This window comes from Neophocaena asiaeorientalis, unplaced genomic scaffold (genome assembly GCF_003031525.2).
Source record: "Neophocaena asiaeorientalis asiaeorientalis breed wild unplaced genomic scaffold, Neophocaena_asiaeorientalis_V1.1 scaffold71, whole genome shotgun sequence".
Lineage (NCBI taxonomy): Eukaryota > Metazoa > Chordata > Mammalia > Artiodactyla > Phocoenidae > Neophocaena > Neophocaena asiaeorientalis.
In genome coordinates this window covers 799791-814442 of record NW_020175439.1, presented here as the reverse complement: position 1 = coordinate 814442, position 14652 = coordinate 799791, and the positions used below count along the sequence as shown (strand labels likewise).

General features: G+C 36.2%; 1 protein-coding gene across 5 annotated transcripts in view; it reads left to right on the top strand.

The window, feature by feature from the left end:
- The window catches only part of NEDD4 (NEDD4 E3 ubiquitin protein ligase), a 141532-nt gene that overhangs the window by 95560 nt on the left and 31320 nt on the right, over window positions 1-14652 (top strand). For 2 of the 5 annotated variants that reach the window (XM_024767820.1, XM_024767816.1), the window contains 6 exons: window positions 64-114; window positions 1779-1840; window positions 4255-4357; window positions 9260-9426; window positions 11331-11448; window positions 11540-11707. In XM_024767820.1, coding sequence (XP_024623588.1) covers window positions 64-114; window positions 1779-1840; window positions 4255-4357; window positions 9260-9426; window positions 11331-11448; window positions 11540-11707 — 669 coding nt within the window. The remainder of the gene's footprint in view (window positions 1-63; window positions 115-1778; window positions 1841-4254; window positions 4358-9259; window positions 9427-11330; window positions 11449-11539; window positions 11708-14652) is intronic. The other 3 variants (XM_024767818.1, XM_024767817.1, XM_024767819.1) reach the window with 3 other exon arrangements.

The following is a 14652-nucleotide window of genomic DNA, read 5'->3' as shown; positions in this document are numbered from 1 at the left end:
ATCAAAGTTTTCCAAAAAGATCAAGCATATTACTAATGTCATTTTTTCTTCTTTCTTTTGTAGACAAGAGATGATTTCCTAGGTCAAGTGGATGTTCCTCTTTATCCATTACCGGTTAGTATAGATGTCCATGATTTTACTTTTTATGTTTATTCTTTTTATTTTAATAAATACTTACAGATACACAATATAGTAAATGTAAATATTTGATTTGTGAAGTGTATACTGCTGTTATTTCTTGAGCATATTATTTTCTGAAAACTCATCTCAGTTTTCCATTTTATTTTCAAAATTCCCTTACATGGGCTTCCCTGGTGGTGCAGTGGTTGAGTCCGCCTGCCGATGCAGGGGACACGGGTTCGTGCCCTGGTCTGGGAAGATCCCACATACCGTGGAGCGGCTGGGCCCGTGAGCCATGGCCACTGAGCCTGCGCGTCCGGAGCCTGTGCTCCACAACGGGAGAGGCCACAGCAGTGAGAGGCCCGCGTACCGCAAAAAAAAAAAAAAAAAAAAAAAATTCCCTTACATGAACCCCAGTAAGAAATAGAGAGCCACTGAAGTTGGTTGACATCATGAAAGCATTGTTTGAGGAAGATCACTTTGGAAATATTCTATTGAATAACTGGAATGGGGAGAGCTTAGTCTCACAAAAAGAAACTAAGATCAATTACAACAATATGGGCATGAAACTGAACCTGGACCAAGCATATAGCAACAGAAGAAAACAGACAGATGCAGGGAACATTTCATAACATAACATTACTGGATCAGGTTTTTAACATGGATCTCCAGTTGAAAAAAATAAAATTAAGCAAAAAGTAAAGATAATACAAGTTGAACTTGTGAGATAAGGGTGGTATCTCAAGTAGAAAACATAGGAGGAAAGCCATTTTTTTTTGAGATATGATAAATTTATTTTTGGCCATATTGCATATCAGTAGTAAACAAGAAAAATGAAAGCTTAAAGTGGGCAGCTGACAGAGATATAAAAATAAGTTGTGTAGGGAAAAGGGTCTGGAAGGATTGATAGCTATCATTGTTAAGGTAACCACAGAATCTCTGAGAAGAATGGGCTGTCCAAACGAGAGGGATGAGAGCATTGAAGGCTAAAACATTGAATGTTCGTCAGTGTGGGTCTGTCAGAGGAGAAAGAGAAGACAGACCAGGAGAAATCCGAAAAGAACGAAGTATTTAAGAGTTTCTCGGCTGAATGGGTAGTTAACAATGCAAAGTGCAGCAGAGAAGTAAAGGAGAATAAAAACAAAGGGCTGCTGAGCTTGATAAGAAAGAGAAGTAATACTTCTTTATCAGTCTTTTCAGATGTTTATTGTCTCTCTGTAGTCTTTAGACATTGCAAGCTTTTGATAATGAATTTAATCCAGTCTTATTTTCCAAGCTGCTTACTTTTTTGTTCTCCTAGAACTGTCTCTATGGTCTAACCACGCCAGCCTGCTGACATTGTACATATTCCATATTTCTTTGGGGCACAGGCATGCTAACCATTCTCTACTGTTTTTCCACTTTTACCCTCCCTTTGTCTTCACGACACACCTGCTCAGCTAGTTTTATACTGAGTTGTGATGCCAGGTGCAATTCCTACAGTGCAGGAAAGTGAAAGTGCTGTCAAATTACCAACTGTTACCGTTTAATAAGCTAAAGCTACTTTTTTCTCACCTCTAACTTCGATTATGCCTTAGGTCATAGTTAATGGATATTCTTGAAAAGTATATATTTTTGGTGTTACAGATGTATCTTAAAAACCCACTGTTTTATTCTAGACAGAAAATCCAAGAATGGAGAGACCATATACATTTAAGGATTTTGTTCTTCACCCAAGAAGGTCAGTAAATGTAAAATAATAACATGAAATTTTTTTTAATCTCTTTATACCTTACAGTAGCCTCTTTGGAAATTCAGTTTCAACCTTTGTAAATAAGCTACATATAAATATTAGTTTTTAAAAGCTTTTTTGCTATTTCTGATTAAAAAGTAATATATGCACAGTACAAAAATTCTGAAAATACAAAAAAGTGATCATACTCCTTTGGGAAAGACTTGTCTCCCTTATATTTATCATACTATGAGAATGAAATTTGTCATTCGTTTATATGTATTTTATATCTTACAGTATATGTAATTTTGTCATACTGCGCTTTAAAAAATCACAAACATCAATTCATGTTAAAAAAACATCCAGGGAATTCCCTGGTGATCCAGTGGTTGGGACTCAGCACTTTCACTGCCATGGCCCTGGTTCAGTCCCTGGTCCGTGAAGTAAGATCCTGCAAGCTGTATAGCACAGCCAAAAAAAAAATCCAACTTGATACACACAAAACCATTTTCAGGGATATATAACTACATTTAGCATACTTTCATTTAAAAAAAGATATTTCAGAAAACTCAAATATTTAGAGAAAATAACATGAGCAAAGACTATAATTTACAACCCTGTTCATAATTCCATTTCCCTAAACTGAATTACTTTATTTTTGTCAAAATTTTTAAGTTTAAGCTGTAAATAAAACTCCTTTTGATCTTCTGAACCACAGAATCAAGTAAAATCTAGTGAAGATGTGTATGTGGCTTTACTGTCAGAAAGGGCAGAGTAAAGCAGAGGAAGGAAATCTGTGAAAACAACATATGTTTTGTTTTTAAAACTACAAAATGCAATTGAAAAATATAGTATGGGAACTTAGTAAAATTTTTGATTAAAATATTTTATATTTTTAATCAAAATTTTTAAGTATTCATTGTAATATAAATTATTAAAATAAAGGGGACAGTGCTTTCTGACTGTGTTCATATTTACCATCTATAAGAGAAACCACATATTTAATTTCTCTAGAAGTCTTGCAATATAAGTCTCTTTTCTTCCTTTAATTTTGGACTGACTGTGACATCTCTCTATCAAGAATAACTAAATATTTCTTTCTTCTCTTATTTGGTTGCTCTAGTAACCTGCTTTTCAATTTGTCAAATGCTTTCCGGTATCTTTATCTTCAAAACACATCTTCTGTCTGCACTGGGTATTACTGCAAGTGCAGAAAGAGCTTTATCCAACTACATTCTTAGATTTTTTTGAGCATCACTAAGCCCAAACCCACAGGCATATTATCTAGTTGGAAAAACATAATAAAACCTATCATTGTGGAGAAACTCTCCTATAAAATATTATCTGAGTAAGTTTTCTGTATCCATCTTTTATAACAAGTGAGAGTGTTCACACCCCCTTAACTATGGAGACAGGAGTCACGTTAGTGGCCTGGGAAAAAGCTTAAGGGAGGCATTGGCGGTGAGGTGGGGTAGGGGAGTATCTCTTGAAGACAGGATAAAAGATTAGGACTTTTATGTCATATTACATAACTGAAATCTATTTTAAAAAAATACCCAAAAATCCTATACAGAAAGCTAGGACAAGCAAGGATTTCTTAAGTAAACAGGATGCTAGATTTGGTGGGGGCAATAGACAGAGTTAGGTCTTCAGTTAGAAGCTTAAGAAAGACAGGTTTTAAAATCCTTAAATGTTACTACACTGGGCAGCAGCCCTTAACTTAGACAACTCATTATTCAAAGAGGTGATACAAGATACAATATGAAAACAGGTGAGGTAAATTAACGTATGACAGATTCAAACAGCTGTCGAAGACGCTAGGTTTCAGGCAGTTATCCATCCTTGCTCTCCACTTTTCTGTCATCTTATACAACATGGCTAGATTATTATCCCTAAAGCACATCTCTGAGGATGACTTTCCCTATTCCCAAAATTCTATGCAAAATAAAATCTAAACGTTCTCTTATTTCACATGGATCTCATCAGCTGGACCATTTCCACTCCCTTTATGTATCCTGTAATTCAGCCAGTCTCAGCTACTGCCATTTCCTTAACTGTACCCCAGGTTTCCCATCTATTTCCTTGTTTTTGCTCTCTTCTCTACTCATATGCCTTTCCCTTCACTGCCACAGATCAAAATCCTCCCCAGTCTTCTAGCCCCAACTCAAATGCCAACTTCTCTTTCAAATTCTCTCTGATCTTTCACTTAAACTTCCATAGTTCCTTATTTATCTCATAACAATTATTTATTTATGGATGTTCCTTTTTCTCCACCATCTATTCCTTTTCTTAAATATCTTCTGCACTGGAACTTGTCTTTGAATCTCCTCTAGTAGCTAGTAGATGTTCAGTAAACTCTTATTAAATGAGTGCTTTTCTTCTTAGTATTAAAATTTTGTGAATTATTATTTTCTTTTCTACAGTCACAAATCAAGAGTTAAAGGTTATCTGAGATTAAAAATGACTTACTTACCTAAAACCAGTGGCTCAGAAGAAGATAACACAGAACAGGCTGAGGAATTAGAGGTGAGATTTTATAAATATTTGGTTAAACTAAAAAGAAAATATCTAATTTCTTATTTTACTATACTCCGAAGAAAAAATAACTATTCAAATGAAGTTAATGTGTGAAATAAAAATTACTACCCTGGACATTTGTTTATTTTACCCAAGAATTTGTTAAACATTTCTTTCCGCTAAGGATATTTCTGTAGAATGAGTGGCCATTACTGATGGCATTCTTAAGGGTTAGGGAATAGAGGTTGTAATGTTTATAAATGAAAGCATTTGTTGTAATTAAGTCATTAACTGTTTCTAGTTTTTCAGAGTTTTCTAAAACGATGTCATGTTCCCCCCCCATTAAAGTAAGAACACAGTTTAGTATTTGTAAGTTAAATATGTGGAATATTTGAGGAGGCTCTACTAATTAGGAACTGTTCTATGAAATATAATTCCTGTTACTTTTCCTATCATGCTTGGGGTGGGAGTGGGCAGGAGGGCTCATAGAAAAGGAGGAGACAAAGAGAGAGGAGGGGAGAGATTATAAGTCATCTAATAAAAAGCCACATTTATGGGAGGCCAGAAGAATTTAACCATCTTCACGGATGACAGAATAAGAGGAAGTCCAGTCAAGGATTTGGGCAGAACCACGGGCCTTTGGGGTGCATGAAGAAGAGGCAGAGAGTATGTACTTGGAATAGAATTGGACAGGGATTTGGAGCCTGGAGTCTTAGTTGCAAGCTCTGCTGCTTGTGAGTTGAGTGACCATGTGAGTGTCTGACCTTCTCTGGACCTCAGGTTCTTCCTTTACAGAGTGACAGGGTTGTACCAGATGACCTCTGATGTTTCTTCCAGCACAAAAATTCATGATCTGAAAAGGGAACAAAAACATTTGCCCCTTGAGGTTCCCACTGAAGGAACCTTATCATCAAAAGATAGCACCTTATTCTACCACAATGACTGAAAGCACCCAGTGTGCTGGCCTCAGTCTGCTCTGGAGGGTTTTGTATGTGTGGCTTCCTCAACAGTCATGCCTCTTTGATCAAGGTCTGCTGAAGTCTCCAGAACTGTAAGGCTGAGGGACCCTTCCCCAGTGCTGGGCTCTGCATCACACACCCAAACATCTTGAGTAAGAAAGTTCGAGGACAAACAGTGCTTTTGCAACAAAGCTTTCTGGGAATTTTTTATATGCACTAATGAGACTTTACTTTGTTGGGGAATTCATAATAACAGAAAGAAAGAACTATTTTTCTTTAAATCATAGACTGTAGTTAGCCCTTACTCTGGCAATCAGAGAACTTGGTATCCTCTCTTAAGTCTAATTCCGTTATTTGATTACCTTGTTTTTCATTTTAGTTTTTCTCTGATTTGTCATATAACAGTCTTTTTTTTTTAATTTAGAAATTTATTGAGTAGAATTTTCTGTACCTGGCATTTTGGTGCACAGGGAAACCTGAATGATGGAATTCTGTTTGAAATGAAGGATGTCTGCTGTAAAGAAAGAAATCTCTTTATTTAGTAACTTAAAAAATTTTTAACAGCATTTCATTATTTGGTAACCTGCTCCAAGTTTTGCCCACACGCACGTATCACAGGTACCTTATTCACAGTTCAGTTTCTGCGGGTAGAGCTGCTTCACTTCATTTTGTGGTCTCATGTCTCAATGTTTGAATTCCCTCAGAATGCACCTTATAATTTCAGTAGATGTAAGCATGTAGGAGTTTATTTATGAAAGGCCCTAGGAATTCAAACACATGAATCTGTGCTTATTTATCTTCTGTGTAGCTGATGACCAGAGAAGTCTTGTCTTTGACATTTAGTTTGTGACTGAATATATAAAATCCTACCATTTAGAGAAAACAATTGTAATTTTCAGAAGAGGCTCACTCTTAGGCATTGTATGCCCTAGTACAATAAAGTGTGGCTATAATAGATAATTGTGTAATATTTGATTTTTGCACCCCTTGTAACTTTAGGTTTACTTGTATGTATTTTACACAATTACCGTATAATATAATGTTTGTTGTACCTCTAAATGCTTTCTTTCTGCACTTTGACTCTGTTAAATTGTGGGCAGTTGCATATTAGCTTTGAGGTTAGTAATAAAGTAACATACATTGATACTTAGAAAATTATTTTGTGAAGAATACTAGCTGATACATGTTTAATAGGGAGGCATTCTCGATAGAAAATGAAAACTCATTCTTTCTAAACAATGTTCAAATGTGTAACTATACTTCCTCTTGGAACTGAAACGGGTTTTTAAAAAATAGGCCCTTACTTAGTTTTTTTCCCTCTTCACAAGTTTACTTGGGTAACATAAATTCAATAAGTAGACCTTTAAGAGAGAAATCTTTGGGCTTCCCTGGTGGCGCAGTGGTTGAGAGTCTGCCTGCTGATGCAGGGTACACAGGTTCGTGCCCCGGTCCAAGAAGATCCCACATGCCGCGGAGCGGCTGGGCCCGTGAGCCATGGCCGCTGAGCCTGCGCGTCCGGAGACTGTGCTCCAACGGGAGAGGCCACAGCAGTGAGAGGCCCGCGTACAGCAAAAAAAAAAAAAAGAGAAGTCTTTAAGAAGATTTTAAAGAAATATTTTTGGTACCATTTTCCAAGGTCTGAATATTTTCATAATCCTTCACAGCAGAAGCGAGAACCCTTTTATTAATAAATTTTATTAATCTGCAGAAAAATAATCAGTGACCATATTTTTTTAATTAGTCTTTTTTTTCAAGAGCGTGAAATATAAAAGTTCAACTCTAACACTTTTGAAATTGAGACCAGAGAAGTAAAATGTGATTTAATGTGTGCAAGACAAATTTTTAGATATATAGATCCTATGTCATGATCATTTAAAGGAAAGGAAAGGAGAGAGAGAAGGAAGGTAAACATTGATGGAGAGAAAAAGTAAGGGATTAGAGGGAAGGGAGAGAGAATGGAGTTTGGGCAATAAAAAGAAGGAAAAGAAATTAACGAGATATCAGTTCCCATAGAAGATATAAAGAAGAAAATAGGCTAAGAAAGAAAAGGAGTCTGTTTTACTTCCAATCCAGATTCCTTTTCCCAGAATAATTCTATCTTCCTCTCTCCTACACCTCACCTTCCTTTCTGCCTCAGTCTCTAACCTTCCCACTGGAGCTAGCCAGAAGAAACCAACCTTGCTGCAGAAACCCCTATCCTTTTCTCCCAGAAAACATTTCTTTTCTTCCCAGCTTTTCTCCTTGACCCTTCCTCTTCAGAACCCACCTTCCAACATAGAAGCATTCTCTTCCATCTTCTAAGCCGTCAACTGACTGGCACACAACTGTCCTCCAGTGCTAGATCCCCAATGTCTAGAACAAAAGGCTCTCTATATATTAAGGAAATGATTTTTTTACCTATTATTATGGTACCAAATATGTTCCCCAGCTTGCCTTTTTTTTTTTTAACTTCGATTTAGTAGTTTTTGCCATGTACATATTTGGGGGGTTGTAATCAAATCACTCAATCTCTTTTATGCCTTCCAGGTTTGATGTCATACTTAATGGCTCCTCCACTCTTAGAATATATTTTTTTAATATCCCCAGGTTTGCTCTAATACATTTTGGTTTTACTTTTTAACATTTTAAATATTGCTTAATCTGTAACATTCTGGTTATAAGGTATGAGGTAGAAACCCAGATTTTTTTTTCTTTTTTTCTAAGTAATTTGCCTATCTTCTCACAAATTTGAAATGTCTTTATCATATACTAAATTCCTATAAATTTGATTCTTTCTGAGTTTTCCAATTCTATTCATTATTGTGGTTTGTGGTATGTTTTATCTGATAAAGTTAATCTTCACTCTACTGTTTTGGAACTGTGCTGATTATTCTTGCTTGTTTTTATTTCTATTTGAACTTGAAAATTGCCTTGCCTTGTTATTTTCCAAAAAATCCATAATGTAGTTCTATTGGAATCTTGGCAACTTTATAAATTAACTTGGGGAGAATTGACACCTTTCTGAGATTAAATCTTCCTAGCCAAGATCACATTATGTCTCTTCATTCATTCAGGTCTTCTTTTGTGTCCCTTTAGGAGAATTTTTAAGTTTTCATCACTAGTGTATTTGTGCTTCCTAACCATGTGATGTTTAGCAGAACCTTTTACTGACTGCCTTTTCTGTTATGAGGTTTCTTGTATGAAAGCATGTCACTAACCCTCGCTATCCTTTTCAAATAATTTCTTACTCTATCACTACCCTAGCTAAGGGTTTTTGTATGTTTGCCCCTTGCTAGTCTCAGAGGAAATTTCCAATGCCTTCCTAGCATATAAATAAAACAAAACAAAACTTTCTTTCTATGACTGTTTTTTGACCTGACCAAAATGCCTTTCCATGGTCCAGAGGAGAAAGAGAAAAGTCAGACCAGAGAATCATCATGTCTTTTCCATCACTCAATTATTTCTAAATCATTTGCCCTTCCCTATCATGCCTCTACATATTTGACCTTCATCCAGTGATTTTTTTTTTTCAGGTTTCAGAGAGTTGTTTATTTCCACCATAAGCAAGGTGCTTTCTCTGTGGGAGAGACAATGCCCAATAAGATATTATCCCTGTTTATAAGTTAGAGAATAGAGTAAGGTTAAACTATGCTTTTCAATTTCTTAGTGCCTTCCAGTGCTGTTTGTTTATTTGAAAGTTTTCTGTGTCCTTTTTCTCCTATTAGACATGTTTTAAATTTTTTCAAAAACAATGTTTTTCAAGCAAAATTTAAATGTTATCATTTTGCAAAAAAAAAAATCTTCATTATAAGATATTCCTATTATGGTCTTAAAAGTTGACAATGTGCTAATTCTGTCTTTGCATAGTTTCTGGAACTGGGTGTGCTAAATCTCTTTTAAAACTTCCTCTAGCATAATTTATAAGGTTAAAAAAATTAAGCACACACTTAATTGTTACCATTCTGTTTTTCAGCCTGGCTGGGTGGTTTTGGACCAACCAGATGCTGCTTGCCATTTGCAGCAGCAACAAGAACCTTCCCCTCTACCTCCAGGATGGGAAGAGAGGCAGGATATTCTTGGAAGGACCTACTATGTAAACCATGAATCTAGAAGAACACAGTGGAAAAGACCAACCCTTCAGTATGTGATGACTTTCATGTTTGTAATCTGAATACTTTTGGACCACTAGTTTTCATTTTGAAGTCATGGCTCAAATGGCTCAAATGGATTCATAATAGTGTGGGGATCCAAAAACTGCAAGAATGCTAGGATTTTTATGGCCCAGGGCTTTAAAAATACTATCATGGATGCTTCTTTTTTAAAATGATTTGATAGTATTAAAAAGTATTTGAGTCACAAATACCACCCTTCTAATTGCTTCTTTATTTTAATAAGTTGCCAGTTATTTCTGTTTTTAATTATAGCCACAAAAGAAACGTTTTTCTCTTGAGACTAGTTTGGAAAATCTTGGAGATTTTTTTGTAGTTTGTTACTAAAATATAATGAGATGTTAATTTCTACAGTACGGTATTTTTAAAGTGTAAATTATTTATAAAATTGAAAGGACTCGATAATAAGGTCTTTTGTTAAACACCCATTTGCCAATCTGGTCAATGTATACATACTTCCCAATGTACCCAAATCAAGGACATAATGGCCTTTGAGGTATTCTGATTTATGTTTCCTCAGTGACATTTTTCTTTTATTATCATCAGACTGTATGTTTGTAAATAACATTTATAAATTCTTCCATTATTCATGTTTATTATCAAATATCCTTCCACTTATCCTTCCTTATAACCTTATGAAGTCTTTCTTTAGTTTTCTTCTTTTTGACACAGACATAAAATTTTTCTGATTTGTCCCTTAATGTTCTAATTATTGGCTTTGGTATTTTGTATCTGATATAGTCCAAGCACTTTCATAGATATTTTCCCTTCTCACATCCTTCCAAAGCAAATTAATGATCCAAGTTCTTCGTGTCACAGAGGCATTGATCTCTGTAGAATGGCGTACAGATTGAAAGACTGAAAGCACGATAAATTTCTGCAACATCCTCCTGTTGTATACCTCAGTATTATGGCAAGCCTGACTTGAGCAGAATCACATTTTTTTCACTGTGGTTGATGTTGTTTTCAGCCAGCAAAAATCAACTATTTAGGAGGAAAAAAGTGTAAGGCATTCTCTTAGGACCACTATGTTTTCTCCAGCAACAGTGCAGTAAGAACTGGTCTTCTGACTATCCTGGGCTTATCTGGCATTAAATAAATGAACAATAATTTTATTATTAAATATCTATATAAAATTCTAGATCTTATGGTCTGGCTATATTAAACACAACTAGCTAGAACAGTATAACTCAGAAATGACTGGGGAGTGGGTGTTCAGTCTGATTAACCGTACCTTTCCTAGATTCAGACACGCCTTTATTACTGTCCTTTTTCAGAAGCGGTCCATTACTATATATGATCAAAAGCAGATAGATACCATTTAATCTGTACTCTATCAAGTTTTTAATTATAGTGTGCTTACACTGTCTTTCCTTCTGCCCTCTGCGTTCCTACATGGGAAATCTACTCTTGGCTAAAGATCAGTTCTGGAAAATGTTACTCTCTGATTCATGAAGATGTATGTGTAACTCTTAAAGCTTCTGTTTTATGAACTTTCTGGAGCTACTTTAGATTTTACTCTTGTAAGAACACGGTGAAGTAATAATATAATGAAATTATTTATGAAACTCTCAGGTATTCATTCATTCAACAAATACTTTTTGAGTGCCCACATATGGGAGACATTATCCTAGGCACAGTGATGAATGAAAATATTAGGAATTACACATTTTCACAAAAACTTTAACTCCATAAGGTACTCTTGCAGGTACCGTTGTGCCTAGGACTTAAATCTATGCATTTTGAAGCAACCTTTGGCCCAGAACAATAAATTCTGATCTAATATAGGTTTTTTTTTTTAATGAAAACAGAATTTTTGACTATCACTGTAACTCTCTTCAGACGTGGGTGATGGCTTTTACATTTCTAATACAGGGACAACCTAACAGATGCTGAGAATGGTAACATTCAACTGCAAGCCCAGCGTGCATTCACCACCAGGCGGCAGATATCTGAGGAAACAGAAAGTGTTTACAGCCGAGAGTCTTCCGAGGTAGAAATCATTTTCTCATTCTTGTTGATAGACATATGTTACAGCAGTAGATTAAGGTATGTGTGGCTTAAGCTTATTCTGTTCATTTTAGAACTGGGAAGTTATAAGAGAAGATGAAGCCACCATGTACATCCATCAGGCCTTCCCCTCATCTCCACCATCAAATAACTTGGACGTCCAGACTAATCTTGCAGAAGAATTGAATGCCAGACTCACTGTTTATGGAAATTCAGCCACTGGCCAGCCAGTATCCAGCTCAGTAAGATGGTCTTAGATGTTGTTGGAGCTTCAGGATTTTGTATTATATATTATTCCATTCAGTGTCTAAAGACTGAATGTTATCTTTTTTCCTCCAGTTTTACTGAGATACAGTTGATATAACACATTGTATTAGTTTAAGATGTACACCATAATGATTTTATAAATATGTTGCAAAATTATAACCACAATAAGTTTAGTTACTATCCAACACTTCACAAGTTTTTTTTTTCTTGTGATGAGAAAAAAATTGTCTTAAGTTACATGTAATAATGTGTTAGGGACTTTGGTACTTTACAGCACGGCCGTTTTCAAATATCCCCACTAATAGTATGAGGCAGAGTCATGGAAAATCCAAATGGTCATTGGAGTTTAAATGTCCATCACATAAATCAGTGCCCTCCAGCCAAAGGCTGCCAGGAACGCACCTGTAATTGAACAAGTTGGGTTTATTACTCATTTCAGCAAGGGGAAAACACACCACGAGTGTCTCAGTAGCAGTATGTTAGGGAAGACTTAAAGGATTTGGGCTCATGTTAGTCAATTTTGAGGAGGGTTTAAGGAAGCAGGACTTTGCCCTGCATTGGATGCTGTCAGGAAACAGAGATTATTCTGTGATTGGGTGTCTCAAATCTTATCTGTCATGACTCTAAAGCTATATTTAGCAAAAAAAGCAGCAGTCACTTATATCTGCCAGGATAGGGAGATAATTGGTATTTTGTGGCTTGGACAGTGTTCACATGTTGCTGTGTTTAGGCATGATTACAAAGTAGTGTTGATTTTGTCTTGATGATGCTGATGAGTGCCAGGGTGGGTCCTGGGTGTTTAGGGTTACTTTTCTCCTTCTCAGCTATACCACACATGTCACCAACACACATGTGAATAAGAGCTGATGTACTTTGACTAAACAAGAAGATAGATGACCTTCTCACTCCAGCAACTGCTTGAAAAATTGCTGTCTGTGGGGTCCAGAAGCAAATACTCCAACATACACTGCCCTGATGAGGTCCTTGTGGCTAGCTCTCTAACCTTATCAAGGGAGACCTTTCAGTGGAAGACAAAGAGGCATCTGAGGATGCTGTGGTCATTTCCAGTTGCAATTCCTTGCTTTTCATTCAGTTAGTAAATATGGAGGGCTGACTGCCTGCAGGTTATATGCTGGTTAAAGTATCTTCAGCCTACAGCCCACCTATCTGTTTAAGTATTGCCTATGGCTGCTTTCACACTAGATCGTCATAGTTGAGTAGTTGTAGCAGAGACCGCTTGGCCCATAAAGAATATTTCCTATCTGGACCTTAACAGAAAAAGTTTGCTGACTTCTGTTCTAGCACCTCCCTTAAGACGCTTCAATGTAGACAGTTCTGTGTAAATGCCTGTGTGAATATCCAAGAGCAGGTCTGCCTGCCTGCTCCCTTCCCCTCCTTTCTTCCATCCGTCTATTCTATCTTCCATTCATTTCATTTTATTTTTTGGTCAGAGGAGTGGGAAAGGTCAAAGACTTAAAGGATAAACTATATTGATTTGCTGGTGATAAATCGCATAAGGTCCTATTCCCTTTCTTCCTGTTATTATTATTTTTTAAATTATAAAACAGGGAGATCAGCTCGGTGCTTTATGACCACCTAGAGGGGTGGGATAGGGAGGGTAGGAGGGAGACTCAAGAGGGAGGAGTTATGGGGATATGTGTATATGTATAGCTGATTCACTTTGTTATACAGCAGAAACTAACACACCATTGTAGAGCAGTTATACTCCGATAAAGATGGTAAAAAAAAAAAAAAAGTAAAAGGTGGCATCCATACAATGAAATACCATGCAGCCATTGAAAAGAATGAAGCATCTTTGAATGTATATGTTGTATGGAACAATCCCTAAGAGATATTGTTCAGTGGAAAACACCAAGGTACCGAACAGTGTTCTTGGTACGTTACAATTTATAAAATTATTTACATGACAGAGCATAAATATGTGTAGCATATTTCTTGAAAACTAAACTAAACCTGGTAACATTGCTCGGCTCTGAAGAGAGGAACAGGGTAAACAGGGCATATATCTTTTGTACCTTTTGAATTTCATACCATGTGCATATTAATTCAAAAAAAATTAATTTATTATTTTTAAAGTATTATATGGTCATGGTTAAAAATTGAAACAGTACTGAAGTCTATAAAGTAAAAATTGAATCTTCCATTTTACCTCTAACATGTGCTCCCTCAATTGCCATTAAGGGTTTGGCATATATAGTTTTAAACATTTTCTACATATTCATAAACATGCATGCACAGACATATTTGTATATCAGTTTTTTAACCTGAGATCATCTTGTGCGCACTTTCTGGTAACTTACTTTTTTTTACATACTGTATCATAGACATTGGACCATTTCAGTAAATATAGGTGTGCTCTTTTTAAAACCAACAACAACAAAATAATCAAACATCATTCCCTTGTGCAAGTAACCCTTAAGCTATTTCTCCAGTGTCCTTTGATGGACTTTAGATTGTTTATAGTTCTTTGTTATTGTAAACAACCCTACAGAGGCTCCTCTGACTTAATTTATACATATATTATAAATTTTAATGTCATTAAGTAACAGAACTAAAATATTTCAGATGGCAACAACAGCGTGCATATAAAAGCACAAGGAAAGAAAAATTATGCGAGTTCCAGGAAACAAGTAATCTGGAATGTCCAGAGGGTGGGTCGTGAGATTGGAGGGCTGCAGCCAGCAGGAAGAGCCAGGTCCGGAAGCTCACTAACCATTGTGCTCTGTGCTGTAGATTTTATCCTAGTGAATTTAAGTCATCAAAGGGCTCGGAGTGAGAGAATGATGGGATGAAATCTGCGCTGCAGAACGCTCTCTGGCTGCAGCACGGGGTATGGAGAGTAGATTTAAGCAAATAAGACTTGCAGCAAGCACATCTGTTAGGATGTTGCCACAGTAAT